Genomic DNA, 18,270 nt, shown 5'->3' on the forward strand with positions numbered 1-18,270 from the left:
ATTAAAGTTGGCATACTCATACCCCATACACTGATGAGGAATGACATTATCCTTAATTTTACTTTAGTAAACAAAATAATTTTTTATATAACTATTTCAATTGTCTTAACAGTTTGGTTGATTTGAAAGTTGCAAAAAAAAGCTTGTTCACACAACGAATCCCCCTTCAGCTCTGCAATATTTACAACACCTTGCTACTCATGAACTATCAACAAATTAGCTTTTCTCCAAATATCTGATGAAATCTGATGAAGAGGTATAACCAGCTGCAATTACTGTTTACATGACAATTAGCGCCATCCATAGGTAACAACAGAAACCGTTTTTGTACACAGAATCTACACCAGCCTCCTCTCTTAATAATAAACTGTTTTAACTGTAAAAACACTGCAGATAACCTGTTGTTAAATTAATGACCAAATTAATAATTGACCAAAGCTTGTCATGAAAATTTTATTTTCAATCACTTGGGAAAACATTTCAGTTGCAAATAAAACTCTTGGGTGATCATGATTAACAGACTACAGTATGTGTTGCAAGGTAAAACTCAAATATGCAAATGAAAAAGAAGTGTTTTTCTTTTTTTAAAAAATAAAACATATTTTACGCAAGCAGAAAAAACACAAAGAGAAAATCAAAATTAATGTTGCCTTGATGCCAAGGCTGAGGCTAAGAACCATATTTTGTAATAACATTATAAATTCTCAACAAAATATCTTTTTTTTTTCAAACGAGCTATGACAAATATTTTCAACCATCTATGTGTTACAAGAAGAAAGCATTATTTGTATTACTTTGTAGTTTACATGATATTGAAACACCAAATCACCACTAACTGCAACAAAAGATAAAATCAAAATACGTAAAAGAATCAGTGTCAGGTTTTAAACAAAACTCCCAAAATCTCACAGGTTAAACATTAAAAAAAGCAATCTGCAAGGTACTGATAAAAGCTGCTTGTCTAGTTTAATTAATTCTTCGTCTGTTTATTAAAACTGGCTGTTGGAGCTATAAGAAGTACTGCTAGAGGAGAAGGTTAAGCTGTAAGAAGAGGTGTAGTCCACACTGCCCCTACGAGATCCACTCCTGGAGCCGGTTCGGGAGCCAGCCCTGGACCCGGAGCGAGATGATGGGTTAGAGACGTTGTAAGGACTACTGATTCCCTTTGAAGAAATTGATGAGGCTTGCAGCATCTTCATCCCGTTACTCTCCTCCACCATACAGCTATCCATGGCTTCCTTGTAGGAGATCTTCAGTTTGGTCTTAGGGCAGGTCAGATTCTTCTGGTGGTTCCTTGTATCTTGAAGCTTTTGGGCACCTTTTCCATCCAACCAGCCTTTGCTGATGGCCTCTTCAATGGTGATGCGACGCCCAGTGCCTGGCTCTATCAGGCCTCCTGTCAGGTACTGAAACTCCAAAAACCTCTGGCCAGCTTCATAAGGCAACCATGTCTCCTTTACGGCCTCTGCTGCTGACATCCTTCTTTTGGTCTTCACATCCTCAAAGCCAATATAGGCTTTGTGTGCAGGTTTAAGCTTTGTGGCCATGCTTTCATCAATGACGCACTGATGCACTGCATCCTGCAGAGACAGTCTCTCACCAGTGGCAGGGTTGATAATACCACCTGTGCATGCCTGGGCCTCCAGGAGCCTCTGTGCTGTAAGAGTATCAACTATGCCTCTTCGGACTGCTTCTGGGATAGTGATTTTCTCCAAGGTCTCTGTGTCAAATATGGCCCCCACAGGGCAGTGGTCGTCGAACATCTCAGGGGGAGACACAGTGATGGAAATACTGTTGAAGCGTCTGCGGACAGTGGGGGATGATGGTGCGGCTTGAGTGGGACTGCTGCAGGTGACCACGTCATCAACATTGCTGGCAGAGATAGACATCTCTGTGGCGCTGGATCTGCTTGTTATTTCATCAGCAAACTGGGTCAGGGTTAGTGTCCCAGCACGATACTTATCAAATGACTGCTGGTCGATGATACCGCGGTCCAAGCAGTCCTGGATGTCATACTGGGTTCCCGTTTTCCTGTCTACTATCACTAAACGTGCAGAGCCATCAGAACCTTTGATGGTTATTTCCTCCCACTCACACTCTTGCTCCGACAGGTCCAGGAAGGTGTCGTAGTCGATGAGCTCCCGATGATAGGCCTCCCTCACGGACATCTCAAGCCCAGTGTCTGGATCAACAATAACGACTCGCCTCTTGCGAAGAACGTTGGTGCGGGTTTCTTCTGATTTTTGGGCTTTCTTCTTGTCTCTGAGTGGCAGGAGAATTAACTCTGTTTTGCTATCTGTGATGCATCTTTCCTTTAGCTGAAGATAAGTCAGGTTCTCCTTAGTGTTAGGGTCAAAGAACCCCTTGGTGTCATCTCCTTCATAAGTCAGAATCTCATTCATCTCCTCATCAAAGTATCCTCTCTTATAGGCAACTGCGACATCAATACGGTGGCTCTCTTTGGGGTCAATAATCCCACCACTGGCAATTTGGGCCTCAAGAAGACGGATTCCATGACCTTTCTCAATAAGATCTTTGTCAATAGCCTGGAAGAGGGAGATTGTCTTTCCCGTGGATGGGTCTCTGTATCCAGTTACTGCCTTCTCTGCAGACAACAGCTTGTTCTTAAACTCGTTTCCGACCAGTCCCCTCTTTGTGGCCTCCTCTACTGTCAAGAATACATTGTTGACTGGATCAACAATGAAACCAGACGCAGCTTGGGCTTCAAGAAGCTCCAGGGTGGTTCCTCTCATGAGCAGACCTTCCTTCATTGCCTGATAGAAAGGCATAATCCTGTCATTGGCCTCATCATAGATCCCTGCGATGCAGGTGGAGCCGTAGAGGTATGTCTTAAGTTTGTTTTCAATATCTTTGCTGGTGAGTTTGCCCTGGTTGATTTTTGCTATATCAGTTTCATCCAGCAGCTCAGAGTTGATGAGATCTGTAACAGAGACTTCACCACGAAGACCCTTCACTGTCATGGGCTTTTCTGGACCACGGAGTAGGAGCAAACCAGAAACCGGTTCAGCTGTGCACATCTTCCTCAGCTCATTATAACTCTTCTTCTCTCCTGTTGCAGGGTCCAGGTAGCAGGTGGGTTTTTTGTTCAAAGCTCTGTAAAGATCCTCATCAATAAGATTCCGATCCAGAGCCAGATCTTTGGGAAGGTACACACTCAGAACAGGGTCAATTATACCTCCAACACACTCTTGAGCCTGGAGCAAGCGGACAGTTGTGTCTTTGTCTATGTGGCCCTGTTTGCAAGCCTGGCCCACAGATAACACTTTGCCAGTGTATGGATCTTTGAAGCCTGTGCTAGCTGCTTCAGCTCTTGCCAGGGTGTCTCTGTCTTCTGTTTCTACTATTCCTCTTGAACAGGCAGTATCCACAGGCATCTTCTCATTAAACGCAGGGTCAATGATGTAACCTGTTGCTGCTTGAGCTTCTAAGAGCATGAGGGCGCTCTCTGGAGAGAGGAGCTTTTTGTTTTTGGCTTCAGTGAAGGGCATTTTTCCTTGATTGTTTGTTGTCATACCAGCAATGACGCCTGTACCTTTAAGGCTGGGCTGGATATCCACAGCTACCTCATCAACTGTCTTTTTTCCTTTCAGGAGCTGCTCTAAAGTGGTTTTACTTATGATGCCACAGTCGCACAGTTGGTGGGCCGTGACTTTGCGGCGCACTCCATCAAACACAAGCTTGGAGGGATCGACTGTTGGTACCTTCTCGTCAGTCTGGGTCTGCCTGCTCATGGAGCTTGGTCTCTGCTGCAGCCTCAGAATCTCTTTCTCCAGGGCGTCCCTCTTCATGGCGAGCTCCTTTGCCTCCTTTTCAGAGTTGAACAGTCGACTCTTGTATCTCTCCTCAACAGTCTTCAGCTCCCTCATGAGCCTCTCGATTTCACTCTTCAAGGAGAGCCTCTCTCGATCCAGCTTGTCTCTGTCTGTCTCACACTGCCTTATCTGGCCATCCCTGAGCTCAAACTGACTCTTCATGTAGTTGAAATCTTTGAGGATGGCGTTCTTTTCGTCCTGCAGCCGCTGTTTGTTGCGGAGCTCAGTTTCCAGTGAGATCTTGATGCGGTTGAGCTCCTCTTCCAGGCGCTGCATACGGGTCTTGTCCTGCTCCAGGAGTTTCAGCTTGGACAGCAAACTGTCTCTCTCCAGCTGCAGCTCAGTGTACTGGCTTTGGGATGTGTGCACCATCATGGATGTCTGGAGAAGGCAAAGAAAAGAAACATCAGCACTTTGTCTTAGCAGATTTGTTAAAACAGGATGCGCAAAGCAACAAGTGACAGGTGTTCATTCTGAGGAGCATGCCTGTGTTATCTTTGTGGTGAAGTTTTTTAGTGAACATGTATTTGATTTATGATGACACAAGCCAATTGAATGCCATTCAGTTAAAATAGTTAGTTGTTAGTTATATTTGAGCAAATTGATAATGAACACAAGTTGATAGATGTGTACATCATATATTATTCTGTGATTAGTATTAAGTGACTAATTAATATGGGTTAAATCACATCGTGTGTATGGTGAGAGACAAACATGCATATCTCATGAAAGTATTCGTAAGTTAGTGAATTTCATGCAAACTCTGTCAGAAAGTCATGTGTCACTGATATAGCAGAGCTACTATCAGATTCAGTCTATATGCATCTCAAGCGTTTCATGCTGAAGCAAATTATTGGAATGAAGCGATGATGATCCTTCAATGCAACCAAAAGTACCTCGATAGATTGCTTTTGGATTTTGTCAAATTCCTTTTTAAGCTTTTCTCTCTCTCTGGTCAGGTCATTGATGAGAGTCTGGAGCTCCGTCGTCCTCATGGTGCTACTCTGCAGCTGGACTTGCAAGGCAGAGATCTGTGCCGCACTCTGTCCATCCACAGCATCTTTGTGAAACTTCATCTCATCTCTCTCCTGCCTAACTGCTCTCACCTCCTCCTCCAGCCTCAACCTCTCCTTCGTCAGGTTCTGCGTCAGAGTCTTAAGCTTCTCAATCTCTGTGGTGTAGTCATTCAGTTGGCGGCTCTTCTCCTCGATGGTCTTATAAAGGCTCTCATTGCGCTGGTTGAGCTCGCGAATCCGAGCCTCTTCCTGCTGGAGTTTCTGTCTAAGCGCCCTCAGCTCGGCTGTGGCGGCTGCGAGTTCATCCTTGGTGATTTTATGATCCCTCAGGCTTTTGTCCAGAGCGGCCTGCAGGGCGCTGAGGTCCTGCTCGTACTTCCTCCCAGTGTTGGTTGCTTCTATCTGGATAGATTTCAGGCTACTGATTGTTGTGGTGTACTCTCTGCAAGTATGTGTCATCCTCTCCAACTCTGCCTCAATTCTCTTTCTACGTGTTAGCTCATCCTGGGCTGACTTCTTCTGTTTTTCCAACTCGGCCTCTAGACTGTCCAGAGATCCCTGAAGATCCCGGATGCGGTTCTGCATCCTGGCAGAGCTTTGTTCAGCCTTGTTTTTCTCACTGGTCTGCTTCTGTAGCTCTACTCGAGTGATGCGGATCTCCTGCTCCGACACTTTCAGCGTGTTGATTTCGTCCTGATATGATGCATTCTTTGCCCTCAGCTCTGCCTCGGCCTGCTTCAGGCGGTTGATTTCTAATTCCAGAGCTCTCCTCTTCTTCCCCTCTTCTTCCAGATTGAATGTTAGCACACTGATCTGCCTGGACTTTTCCTGATTGCTTTTGTTGACTTCCTTTAGTTTTTGCTCATCGTCTTCTTTCTGATTCATGAGTGCTCTCACTTGAACTTCCAACTCGCTGCGGATCCTTGTCTCCTGTGTCACTGAGGCCCTCTGCTGGTTGGCCTCCAGCTCTGCTCGGCTCCTCTGCTCTTCTGTGTGAGCAATGGACTGCCTCATTCTCAACAGCTCCTGCTCTAGGTCTCTCTTGTCAGCGGCTAGTCTGTCAATTTGCAGTCTCAACTGTGCAGCATCATCCTCCTTCTGTTGTGAAGTTTTTAGGATGGTGGTCTTGGTAACGTGGATCTCTTTTTCATATGTCTGCTTAAGTTGATTTACCTCCTGGGTGCATTGTGCTCTTACCTTTGACATTTCTGATTCAGCGGTTCTGCGACGTGCTGCTTCCTCCTCCATTAGTATCTTCATCCTCTCCAGTTCGCGTTCTTTGTCCTTCACAGACTTTTCCAAGTCAATTTTGATCCAGTTGAGCTCCTCCAGCTCTTTCTGTCTGCGACGAACGGCCCCCTCATACTCTTCTTGCTGACTTGCGTAGCGTTCTTCTGCTAACATTCTCTTTCTTTTTTCCTCATCAAGCTGGTATGTAATGCGTGTCAGCTGGTCATTCAGATCTGTCGTCTGGTTTTTCAAGCCATCCAGGCTCTCCTTGGTAGTGCTAAGCTGCATCATTATGGTTCTCTTTTCTCCCCCCAAAGAGATGAACTCTTCTTTTGAATCAGTGAGCTCCAGCTTCAGGCGCCCCAAAGCATCCTCCAGATCTTTATTTTTCTGGTTACGATCTCGGATGTCCTCCTTCAGTCGCCTCAGCTCCTCTTCCAGCAACTCAATCTTAGTGTTTCTGATCTGGAAAAAGCAAAGTCAAAAACAGAAAGAGCTTGAGTCAACTAGTTTGAATCTCATTGTCATCATGTTATTTATATTTAATAAAAAAAGGGTTTGATATTCCCAAATTTAGCCAGCGTTCACTTCTTCCACCTACCTTCAGCTCCTCCATGTTCTTCAGTAGCTCTCCAAGAAACTTGTAGTAGTCACTGGAGCGGGTTAGCAGCTCAATGTAGTTGGACTGGAGGTCAGCTGCCTGATGGACACAAGCTTACTGAGTTAGTACTGATTTAAAATGTAAATGTAATGATTAAACACCAGTGTGATCTTTTAAACCATTGTTTGACTAATATTAAGGAAACAGAAAATACATTGAACTAAATGGATGAACAGCACACATACTTCCTGTCTGACTACAGAGGCTGGTGACTGAAGCATGGTTCTCTTGATAGGAATGTTGAGCAGAGTTTCCAGACCTGAGCTGTAGGAAGCCAGCTGCAGCTCATAATCCTAAAAATACATGGTAAAAGTACAGCTTTTAGTTTTTTTGCAGTATTTGCTTGTGCTCTTAAACTTAGTAATATGTGTGGATATAAAAACAACGAACATAAATTGGATACCTACCTTTATGGAGGCAGCACAGGTGTCTGCATTTTTCTGCACATCCTCCACTTTCTCCTTCTTGCCTTTGATTTCTGTGTGAAGTGCCTGTGTGGCAAGCAAAGCAGGGACATCAAATCGTCTGGTTTAATGTGACCTCAAACTGTCAGATCTCTGTTTGTTCAAAGAGATCCGTCATCAGACTGAATACCAATGACATTATACTGTCATATTTTACTCAACTATTAACTTTTTAACAACTGCCGTGATTTTAAAGGTCACTGAGACAACTGGTATGGCAAAGTGGTCTGGCTGATTTCTCAGCTATTCACACCCGTAGATCATGCATTTCCAAATTTGTTGATCACTTGTGATTGGATGTCACTTGGCTGTCTCATATGCAAAAAAACACATTCTTGTTTAGCTTAGGACTTTAAAAAAAAAACAAAAGATGAAAAAAAAAACAATAATACAGACTCCCAAGTGAAAGAGGGGCAAGCTGAGCTCAGGTGACTGAGTGGTCTCATTGACAGACAGTTGGGTCTGCATTACACAGTAACTATATTTCCCTATCAACCTACTCTGCTGTGTTGTTTTTGACTCTGGATACATACTAGATACTGAATCACAGTCCTTGAAAACTGCTTGTTGTCTCACAATCCTCCCTCCTCATTGTCCTGAATTATAAAAAAATGCCATAGAACACAGTGGAGGATTGTTACATTAGTCAATTCCATAGACTGTATAAAACATGGACGTAGTCTTGCCGACGTCACCAGTCTGTTTCTAAAAACGGAAAATGAAGCACATCGGCTATAGCGGCCATATTGGTAGTGGCAAGGGCTTTGCCTACAGCCATAGAGCGCCTGTCGGTCACGTGACCCTCAGCTGTGCCTCTTATTGGGGGAGCTCGCGATCTTAATATCCTCTGAATGGCCGCGTTCGAAAAAAATTCACCCCCCATACAGTGGGTGCCGGTAGTAAAATTAGCGACTCAGACAGGAGACGTTTTTTGAACCAGGCTGTAGATAGGTTAATTTCTGCTTTGAAAGTAACTTTTTTTTGGCTTGGTGTGTATGTGACTTCCAGTACTTCCGGAGCCAGCCTCAAGCGAACACTAACAGATTTTAGCACTTCCGCATTGTCTCGTATTCTTAGACTTGGTCAAATCTGAGAGGAACGTGGTCTGTGACTGTAGAGTCCTTTTCGCCCAGGACACATGGTCCAACATCATAAATAATCAAAGAAACGTATCTTAGCTGAAACGTTAATATTTAGATACTTTAGATTTAGAGACAGGTCAGGTCACATATGATGAGAATATGTTGTTGTAAGCATGCCTTCTGCTGGTTGAGGTGGTCCATCAGAGTCTGGACATCATTGAGCTTGACCATCTGCAGGCTGTCCTGGCGCTTCCTGGCATTGTCTATCCACTGCTCCAGGGAAGTGCTGCTTTGCTGATAATGTTTCAGCTGTGTCTCCTGCTTCTCCAGGTCCCACACTCTAGAGGAGGAAAGAGTGGGAGGCAGAGGAAGGGATGAAAGGATGTTTTTTCCACATTGTTTTCGGGAATGGTGCATGGGGGAAATGGAAAATATTTACAGGTATTGTAAGAAATGTGTGTACGTGCAGAACAGAATACCCTACCTGCTATCAATTTGGGTTTGGATGCGGCGCCAACGCTCAGATAACTGACCCACCAGATCTGAGTACTTGGACAAATCGACATCACACTTGTGGAAGGACCCAGAGATTTGACTATTGCTGTGCACAGCTTTGCTCAGGTTCGACTCTACGGCTGTCAGCAGGTCTCGTTTTTGATCCAGCTCATTCTTCATTTGCTTTAGTAGAGAATCACAAAACAAAATTACATTTTAAACTAGATACTGAAAAACATCCTATTAAAGAAAGTTTAGCTCTGTCAACAGGTGCTGTAGAGGTGATACATACGTAACATGGCCCTGACAGTGATGCACAATAAACAGGGTAGGTTAAGTTTTAAATAAAAGTTGAACAACCAAAATACATTATGGATAAAAATCCTCCCAAAAAGTATTATACTCCATATGTTTTCATAAGTGAGTTTCTTTTTACCGCTGTAGTTTGAAAATAACTCAAATGTACATTTTAGATAAAAGTGTGTCAAACCTTTAGAATGCTCCGATAGTTCTCCACCTCTCGTAGGTCCAGGGAGGAGGTCTCTTTCTCTGTCAGTCGAGCCTCGTGGACTTTTATGATGTCTTCAGCCTGGAGAAGGCTCTGGAGCAAGCTCTTCAGAGCTGCCAGCCTGATAGAGACACAATGTACCAGTACCTTTAATATACCTGCTTTTTTGTTTCTGTCAGTCTTCCCTGGGGGGATTACAAAGTAAGGTGAATTACCTTTGAATGTAAGCTGCGTAGAGACCCTGCAGACCCCCAAGTTTTTGGTTGATGATCTCCAGCTCAGAACGGAGGAACTTGGCTTGCTCAGAGTCTGCAGGTATACCTTCAAGCTGCTTTATGATCTTTTCTCTTAGGCGCAGGTATTCATCGTAAATGGAGTCCAGGTCCTGATGCACTGCCTTGTTAACATAATGGGATAAAAAAGCTAAATTCAAAATGATCAGATGTGTGTTCACTGTTTTGACAAAACACAGTTTTTGGTGTAAACATGGTATACACTGCAAAAAACTGAAATCTTATCAAGTGTTTTTGTCTTTTTTGAAGTAAAATTTGTCTATTACACTTGATATGAGCCACTTTCAACTTATCAATCCAGAAAAATGTCTTGTTTCAAGTTATCAGAGTACAAAAATGAGGTTTGAATCGCTTGTAACCAGTAAAAAAGCTGCCAATGGAACAAGTAAAAATTGCTTGAAAATTTCCTTGAGACTAGAACAATGTCTCAATACAAGAAACTTTTCTCTCGTCCCATTGGCAGATTTTTTTACCGGTTAGGAGTAATTCAGACATAATTTTATCCTTAAATAACTTTAAACAAGACATTTTTCTGGATTGGTCATGTGAATTTGGCTCATAATGAGTCTAAAAAGGAATTTTCTACTGAAAATAAGACAACAACACTTGATAAGATTTCAGTTTTTGCAGTGTAAAAACCTTGGTATAAAAACCTCACATTAATCCAAAGTTGTAATGTTTCATACCTGCAGGTTTTCGATGTACACAGTGCACTCATGCACACTGTTCTCGCCCAGGGGAACGTGAAGATGACTGGTGAGACCAGACTCAGCCAGCTCCAGCCTGCGCCGGATTTCTTGCAGACTGCTGAGCAGGCTGAGGCTGAGGGTCGATGGGGGTGGTGGTGGTGGAGTTGGTGGTGGTGGAGGCTCAGAGCTGACGGTGACCTCAGTTGTCTTGGTGACTTCAATGGTTGATGGCTTGGGTGGTTCAGGCTTCACTCCTTCATCCTCTGCAATGGTTTGTGGGTGGTTTAGATAGTTTTATTCACAGTGAAAAACAGTGGTGGGATTGCTCTTAAACAGCTTAGAGATCACGTAGAAAAATAGATATGAATGAACTCACTGTATGTAGGCAGCTGGATAATCAGTGTGTCATAGTGGCTCTGGGCTTGATCAATGTGACCCTGGATGGTTCTCTTGTCCTCCTCCCCAAACAGTTCAGAGCCTTGGCTGTTACGCTGGAACTCTTGGTATCGAGTCTCCAGTCTTTTGATGATACTGCGGTACTCCTCAGGACGCATCTTAGACAGCTGCACAACAGTAGGGGAGGGGAGAGACACAAGATAATCAAATCTAGTTCTAGTTTTCATGGCTTACAAAACAGCACAATATAGTCGTAATTTAATTCATCGTCTTTACTTACCATGCTGAGTGTGAGGGAGTTGATGTAATTGATGTCTTTGACACAGTACTGCCATGAGATGAGGCTCTTAATGTTGATGTAGAGCTGACTCCAGATGCTCATGATGGCTTCATAATACTGCTCATTCCTGGGAAACAGTACAAGCCATTTATCACACTCAGAGTGCGAACCCACAAAACTATGTGAATGCACAATAAAACGCAGCATGTTGTGAAAAAAAGTATCTGCTTTAGATCACTTAATTCGAACATGTCCAATCTGAACAGGAGCTGTGTGACTTAGTGTTTCTTACTTAGAGGCGAGGCCGATGCTGAGTGGGTTTGGTGGGGGGATCAGCAGACACACAGAGGGAATTATCATGTCCAGACCTCCGGGTCCTGTTACAAGCCACTTACTGCGCTGTGAGTTGTCCTTCAGGATGCCCTCATTGCCTTTAAAAATTCCTTTCTGAAACACAAAATGTGAAAAACATACTTTTACTTCATATTCAAAGCTTGATATGCTGTGTGTATTAGAGCCCGATCGTATTAATCGGTCGGGCCAATTATGCCTGTCACCGATTAATCAACATCGGCCAACATGTAGCTGATTATAAAAAATTTTCCTCCGCGGAGTTTCTGTCACAGATTCTGTCACAACTTTCACACAGGACTGAGACTCTGTCACTCCTGCTCCTGTGTGTCTGTGTGTTGAGCTGCACACTGCCCAAGTGCCTGCCCCCTCAGTCCACCATTATCTAATGTAAGACTATAGAACGACGTTTTGACATTGTGTTAGTTGCTTTTTGTGAGATAAACAGAGATAATTGCCACTGTTAATTCACACGTCCACCATTATCTAATGTAAGACTGTAATACGGCGTTTTAATGACGTGTAAGTTGCTCATTGTGTTTACATTTTTTATTTTTCTTATACTTACTGTGTTTACAGTTTGACTTCTTTACTTATTATTGTGTTTACAGCTTGTTCTTATTTATCATTGGTTTACACCACAGTTCTTTTGTTGACAATTTTATAATCAAAGTTTCTTGTTTTAATTTAATAGTGTTCGGTCTCTGTCTTGAATCATATGGGTATTATAATGATGTTTAATTAAATACAGTATATATCCTGTGTATATCAATGAATGAAATGAAATGAAATAAGTCAGCCGATAAATTGGATATCGGCTTTTTTTTGCCCCCGGTATCGGCATCGGCCCCAAAAATCCCATATCGGTCGGGCTCTAGTGTGTATGTTTGTGTATTTGTTTGTGTTTCTGTGGCAGGACTAGAGGGCATTTCCCACCTGGTCTTGTTTAAAGTCACATAAAGCCTGGACCATCACAGGGCTGCTGCTCTTCTCTTCAGGGTTGCGAGGTTTCAGCCTAACAATGGTCTTTGATTTGTTAACCAGACTCTGAACCTGCCTCTTGTGCTCGATGATTCGCTCCTTCTCTTTCTGTGAACATAAAAAAACAAAAAAACAAAAGTGTTAATAAAGTCTTTAACTCTACAACATCAAAGAAGATCACTGAGGCATTTAGCCTCTTAGAAGAACTGGTTGAACCAGCCGAGCAGATACAAATTGTTTGCATCCAGGTCACTGGACAGAGCAAACTGTTTTAGCATATTTGGGTTTTACAGCGTCACATAACAGAGTGTGATAATACCTCAAGGTTCTTCAGGAGATCAATGAGGTTTTCCAGGGGAGTGTTCTTGTCACAGGTAAACTTGGTTCTGATGCTCTCATGCTCTTTCTGAAGCTTTGCATAGGTCTCGTTGGCGTCTTTGAAAAACTGTAGACAGCAATAAAAAGCTTGGATCAGAGTTCACAAGAAAACCTTTGTGGTTTGATTTTAATTAGAGTGAGAAAAGATCTGAGCGCTTACTTGGCTGTAGGCAGCATTCTCCTTTAAGTGCACATGAATACACTTGGTGATCTGGAGGAGCCAGCTCCACTGGGTCTGCAGGGTGTCCATGTAAGCCTGTGGGCGCATTTAGTCATCAGCACAACACTGAATATTTTGCAAACATAAATACCCAAGAAGAGCTTAAGGTCTTACTTCAATCTTATCTGAGGCAGGGTGGTTGTTATTCAGGAGTCCATCAGATTTCAGCTTCAGCTTGTTGAGCTCCTTTTCTTTCTCCTCCAGGTCCCTCATTAGACCCTGCAAGGAGAACAAGGTGAGGGATTCTCTACAATACACTGCAGATTTTTTGATGAAATGAATAAAAACACATGACAGGGACACTTACTGAGTAGCTCTCTTGCTTCTTGGGGATGTACTGATCGATGTTTTTGTCTCCCCAGTCAAACATAAGCTCTTCCTCCTCCTTCTCATTAACCCACATGATTGCTCGGGAGATGTCCTCGATGATGCTCTGAAGGTCACGCAGCTGCCTGACGCGGTTGTTTGACATTTTCTGAGGTAGACACCAAGCGCATTCATGAGTAAGAGAAAAAGCACTAGCAGATTGCTGGTTTTTTAATAAACTAGTACTACTCTACCTGTAGGCTCTCCCATTCTTGTTCCAGGATGGAGGCGTTGTACTTGTCACCCCTTGAATGCTAAAAAGAGTTTTTGAATGGATTAAGTTTAAACAATCTCACAGTGCATAGATTAAAAAAAATATGACACTCCTCACTCACGCTATGTGACTAAAACAGTCAAAAGTAGCAAAAGTGAGTAATAAAGAAAGGAAAACAGATAATTTACCAGGTCATCCCGGGCTCGGTCTACTTCCTGGCTTCTCTGGATGGAGCTGTGGGTTTTGTTGTGGTTCATGATTTGCTTCTCAATGGCTTCAGAGTCGTCACCAAATGGAGCCGTCTCAATCATGCGCTGCAAAGGTGCAGGGTCACATTTTATACATTTGGGAAAGCAAATAATGTGCTCATAAACAAGAGTACAGAAGATTTAATGGCTTATTTTTATGGATGCACCATATTATCGGCACAATATCGGTATCGGCTGATTAAAGCTTAAAAACATGTTTATTGGTATCGGCAGATATGAGAATTTCTGCCGATAAGCACAGCCGATAAGGTGCTATTCAGTGAGGATTATTATTATTTTCCATCTGAAAAATAAGCTCCTTAAATAAAATGTAGCACTTCATTTATTTGCACTGCAGAGCTCTGTGTCTGTCGCCAGGTTGTTACAGTAGCTCTAAAATAATCAAATGCAACTTGGTCATGTTTAAAAATGCATTGTACATTTAAAGTTCATGTGATCTAAAGAAATTATTTTTCTGTGTTTCAATACTGAATGTCTTGAGTTTGAAAAAATAATACATTTCTTATTTATGTTAAAATCAAATGTTTTTTGTCTTGTTTTATGTGTGTTTCTTAAACAAATAAGACCGTCACAATAAGAGTAACATATAAATTCCAGTACAGGATAGACTTAGCTTTCTTTACAGTGAAAAAAACAAACAAACTTGTGATTATCGGTATCGGTATCGGCCAAAAGGGGTTTCGATATATCGGCATATCAGATATCGGCAAAAATCCAATATCGTGCATCCCTACTTATTTTAAAACTTTAAGGAGTCGTAAACAGAATATTTTTGTTTTAATTCACGGTTTGTATTTTTCCAACCTAAAGTAAATCACTTTTCAAAGTCCTCTAATACCTAAGAAGTAGCATTCTCTCTTTTAAAGATAAACTTTGCATTTGATAGGGATTATTTTCACCCTTTAGTAATGTATAGGAGTTTGAATGTATGTGTAGAATTGACTCAAACTATGCTGCTCATGTTTGCTGTGTTATAGTATTACTTTTTATCCTGCTCATTTTTTCTGTTCCTGATAGCTTTGGCTAGTCATACACACTTTTCCTCTCATTTATTCTCAAGACTTGAATTCTGTCTTTCCCCTCATAGTCCTCTAGGTGTCAGCAGATAACCATAAGTTCACCGCCAGGCAGGAAACTATCCCAACTATTCCCCCCTTGTCTGCAGCCCTCAGCTTTGATAAGCACTTTGCCAGTAAGTCAAGTCTCCGGCCTTCACTTGTAATTTTTTTCTCTCTTTCTTCTGCTTTGTTTCTTAAGACTTTTGCTCTCTCACCACTCCCTTTCCCTCCATAGTTACTTGGCAGACGTTACACACAACAAAGCTGTGAGTAGACTGTTGGCGGTGCAGTTATTGTCCACGGGGGAGAAAGGTCAACAAAGTTATGTAAAGTTAAGTAGGACTGGAGGTTCAATGGCTGACAGTGAGGTCAGCCAGACAAAAGAAAAGCAGGGGGTAAAGGCAGGTTTTAAGGTGGTATGTTCCTGGTTTTTGAGCTTAAGAATAAAAAAAGTTTAAGAACAGAGACTGATACACAAAGCTATGTGGGGAAATGTTTGTGTATTGTGTGTCAGGGGGAGAACAGATGACGGAATCAGGAGGGTGAGGCTTGAAGTGTTGACAGACTGTCAGGGTGTGCATTTTTTTGGTTGGGTGGGAGGGTTGGTGAGGTAGACTGCTGAAGGGCGTTTTCCCATGAGCATGTTAGAGATCTGCTGAGCGGCACTGTCCCATAACAAATGAGTCAGTAGAAAGTGTCAGATTTCACACTGCTTTACTTCTACTTTTCTTTCCGCTTCCACAGAGTCTTTATCTACCTCACTCAATTTCTTTTCCTCTCTCTGCCTCTTTCTCATATGGCCGAGCTCTTTCCTCAGCTTTGTTTCAATCCCTCTTCACCTCTCGTGGCCTCTTTTCACTCATGGATCAGGTTTTGTCAGTGTGTCCAGATGGTATCATTTACAGGAGGTCACAATACGTGATAGCGTAAGTGCTACCCTCTCTCTCCTCCCTCCCTTTCTCTTTCCCTTCACATAGAAAAAGAGCGCTTTAATGCACCACACAGGCATGCACACACATGCAGGTGCAACTATTCACACTGCTCTAACAAGTTGAAACTGTTTGGCACTGTCGAAGTTTTACCCAGACACAAGATGATGCTGTCATGGAACAAGTCAGACGGGTATGCAGATAGAGTAATAGAAAAGCACTACTGTATGATTGACATGTAAATTGATAATTACACATGTGAAAGCTTTGTCCAGACGGTTAAAACGTTCATACAGTTTTCTTTTGTTTGTTCCTGAAGTATAAAATAATTCACCTTCTGCTGAGAAATCCATGCCATGGCATCGTTGAAGATCCTGCCCCCGTCAAGGGAGCCCACACTGCCTCTGTTGCGTCTGATGGTCACCCCACCGACCAGCTGCTGCTGGATGGCACCGTGCATGTGCTGAAACTGCTCGAGGCTGCAGAGTTGTACAAAAAAGGAAAATTCTCTGTGAATCTTTCAAGTCGAGTTTTCATCATCGCTCAACTTCAAAGAGCTCAGCAGGGCAAAGACAGCTGGAAGAGAGACATTTTTCAAAGCGGTATCAATTCTGAAATTCCACGTCCATAAAAAGTTTAGAACAGCTATCATATGAAACTCAGACGTTGCTGAAACACACGCATGTTTAACTAATCTACCCGTGTTTAACCAGAGGCATGTGTGTTCCAATATAGCTGTGCAAAGACAACACACACACTTTCTTACACACACTGTCTCTTTGCTTACTTTCTGAGGACATCGTTGGGTATGCGCATCTGCTGCAGCTCTCTGCCGCAGACTCTCATCTGGTCCATGGTTTCTGCAGCCATGATCAACAGCTTTTCTGCCTCTGCGGCTGGACCCCCCTATAAAACCCACACAGAACAAACCCTTAGTTGCCTAAAAATTGCATCCTTCCCTTCTATCTGACTGAAGTGTTCTCATATCTTAATTTACAAACAGTAATGATTCTGTGATAAACTTACCCCCTGGAGAATCATCTTTGCCCGCTGTAGGTAGTCCTGGCATTGTCCTGTCAGGAATAATGCCTTTTGCTGAATAGCCTGCACACTGTAAAAGAGAAAGGAACAAAATCAGTCTGTAACAGCTTTTAATAACATCACTGTTCATAGCTTAATACGAAATGCAACTTCTTAGTAAAGTATTCCATCAAAGGAAAAGGTTTAACATGCAAATATTTTTTTTTGGCTTCCTTTAAGAAACTGCGACTGTCAGTTTATAGGTTACTACACTGTAAAACGCGTATCAATGATTACTGAATTTCACTGGGAGTGAAAAAAAGTAAACTGCCTCTAAAGGACAATTCGGCATAACAACAACGTGGAAACCAGTAAATGTAGTTTCTGATGAAGAATAAATGTCTTTGTTATTGTTTCCCTCTGACGTTAAGTTATTTGGGGAATTGGGTCACCCAAGAGAATCTATCTTGGTGACCCAAGAGTCAACACAAAACAAGGTTTTAAATGTGCTTAAAATTCCCCCCACACAGATCACACTTTTACTTTTCTTTTCTGTAGTTTAACATGAGTTAAGCATTAACACATGGAATTTTAAAACAGGAAACAGTTTGGGAAGCTCTTGCAATAACACAGACATCACTGCTCAAACATAAGACACTGACATCATAGTGAATGATAGCTGTGGGAGGACACTCAGGGGTGTGTGTGCACATACTTCTTCTATGTAATTCAGTTCATTGGGCAACAGGTCAGGAGTGATACAACTAGCATTACTATGAAATACATACTGCCAAAAACAAATGTGAAAACAAAAGAAATGATGTCAAGAGAGACTCGGGGTTTGAAAAACGTTGACGTTCTTGAATATAGCTCTACATTTTTAAAACTCAGCAGGTGAGCTCTCGGTGGTTTTATTTGAACTAGCTCGACGACATTGTGCCTCTGAATGGGGTTGAAATAATAACCTGCATTCCTGCAAGTATCTTTTTGTTTCCTCTCACGTACACATCTCCAAGAGAAACACATTTTTTTTTAAGTTGGTTTATATATTTTTTAGGATTCTCAACCTACTTTCAATTTTACGTATTTACGTCACAAGGGATACGTTCATTTATTGGTGATTGGAGGATTTGTAAAGAGTCATTCAAAGTAACAGGTGGTTTTCTTACCTTATTACACCACCACCGCCTCCTGCCATACTCATTTGCACCTTCTGTCCACCGAGCCCACCGCCGTGCATGGAGGACCTGGAGTAGGTGGTATAGGTGTATCCGCCTTCCCCTCCTTGGTAGTCTCCATGAAAGCCGTTTCCACCGACAAACACGTCGTTTCTGAAGCTTTGACTCGACAAATCCGGCCGGGAATTACTTCTTGGGCCCATCTGAGCCAGCTTCTGGCTGGAGCCGTACATACTCATGTTCGCGAAGTTGTTTTTAAGCTGTAATTGTTAAGTTGAAGTTAGTTTTGGTCGGCAGCTCTGCTGACCAGACGGAGGACAGAGCGCGCGCCTCTCCCCTCCCCGTCTCCTGTTGCGCAG

General features: G+C 42.6%; 1 protein-coding gene across 2 annotated transcripts; it reads right to left on the reverse strand.

Moving 5' to 3' along the window:
* Positions 1-504: 504 nt before the first annotated feature.
* On the reverse strand, positions 505-18,270 carry dspa (desmoplakin a). 2 transcript variants are annotated; one of them, XM_074688348.1, is made up of 24 exons: positions 17,903-18,270; positions 16,740-16,824; positions 16,501-16,619; positions 16,048-16,192; positions 13,646-13,771; positions 13,438-13,497; positions 13,185-13,352; positions 12,992-13,096; positions 12,818-12,913; positions 12,599-12,724; positions 12,235-12,387; positions 11,240-11,394; positions 10,948-11,074; positions 10,648-10,834; positions 10,269-10,534; positions 9,505-9,686; positions 9,272-9,410; positions 8,771-8,964; positions 8,464-8,626; positions 7,148-7,231; positions 6,926-7,033; positions 6,681-6,779; positions 6,047-6,544; positions 505-4,214 (listed from the first exon to the last, which is right to left on the reverse strand). In XM_074688348.1, exons 1-24 carry the CDS (start codon positions 18,148-18,150, stop codon positions 990-992), a joined length of 6,858 nt encoding a protein of 2,285 aa, XP_074544449.1. In that variant the 5' UTR covers positions 18,151-18,270; the 3' UTR covers positions 505-989. The 2 variants fall into 2 exon arrangements, with proteins under 2 accessions (XP_074544449.1, XP_074544448.1); XM_074688347.1 differs by having other exon boundaries at positions 4,730-6,544.

Source organism: Halichoeres trimaculatus, unplaced genomic scaffold (genome assembly GCF_033239565.1).
Source record: "Halichoeres trimaculatus isolate MK-OKI-2021-1 unplaced genomic scaffold, fHalTri1.1 fHalTri1_scaffold_15, whole genome shotgun sequence".
Classification (NCBI taxonomy): Eukaryota; Metazoa; Chordata; class Actinopteri; order Labriformes; family Labridae; genus Halichoeres; species Halichoeres trimaculatus.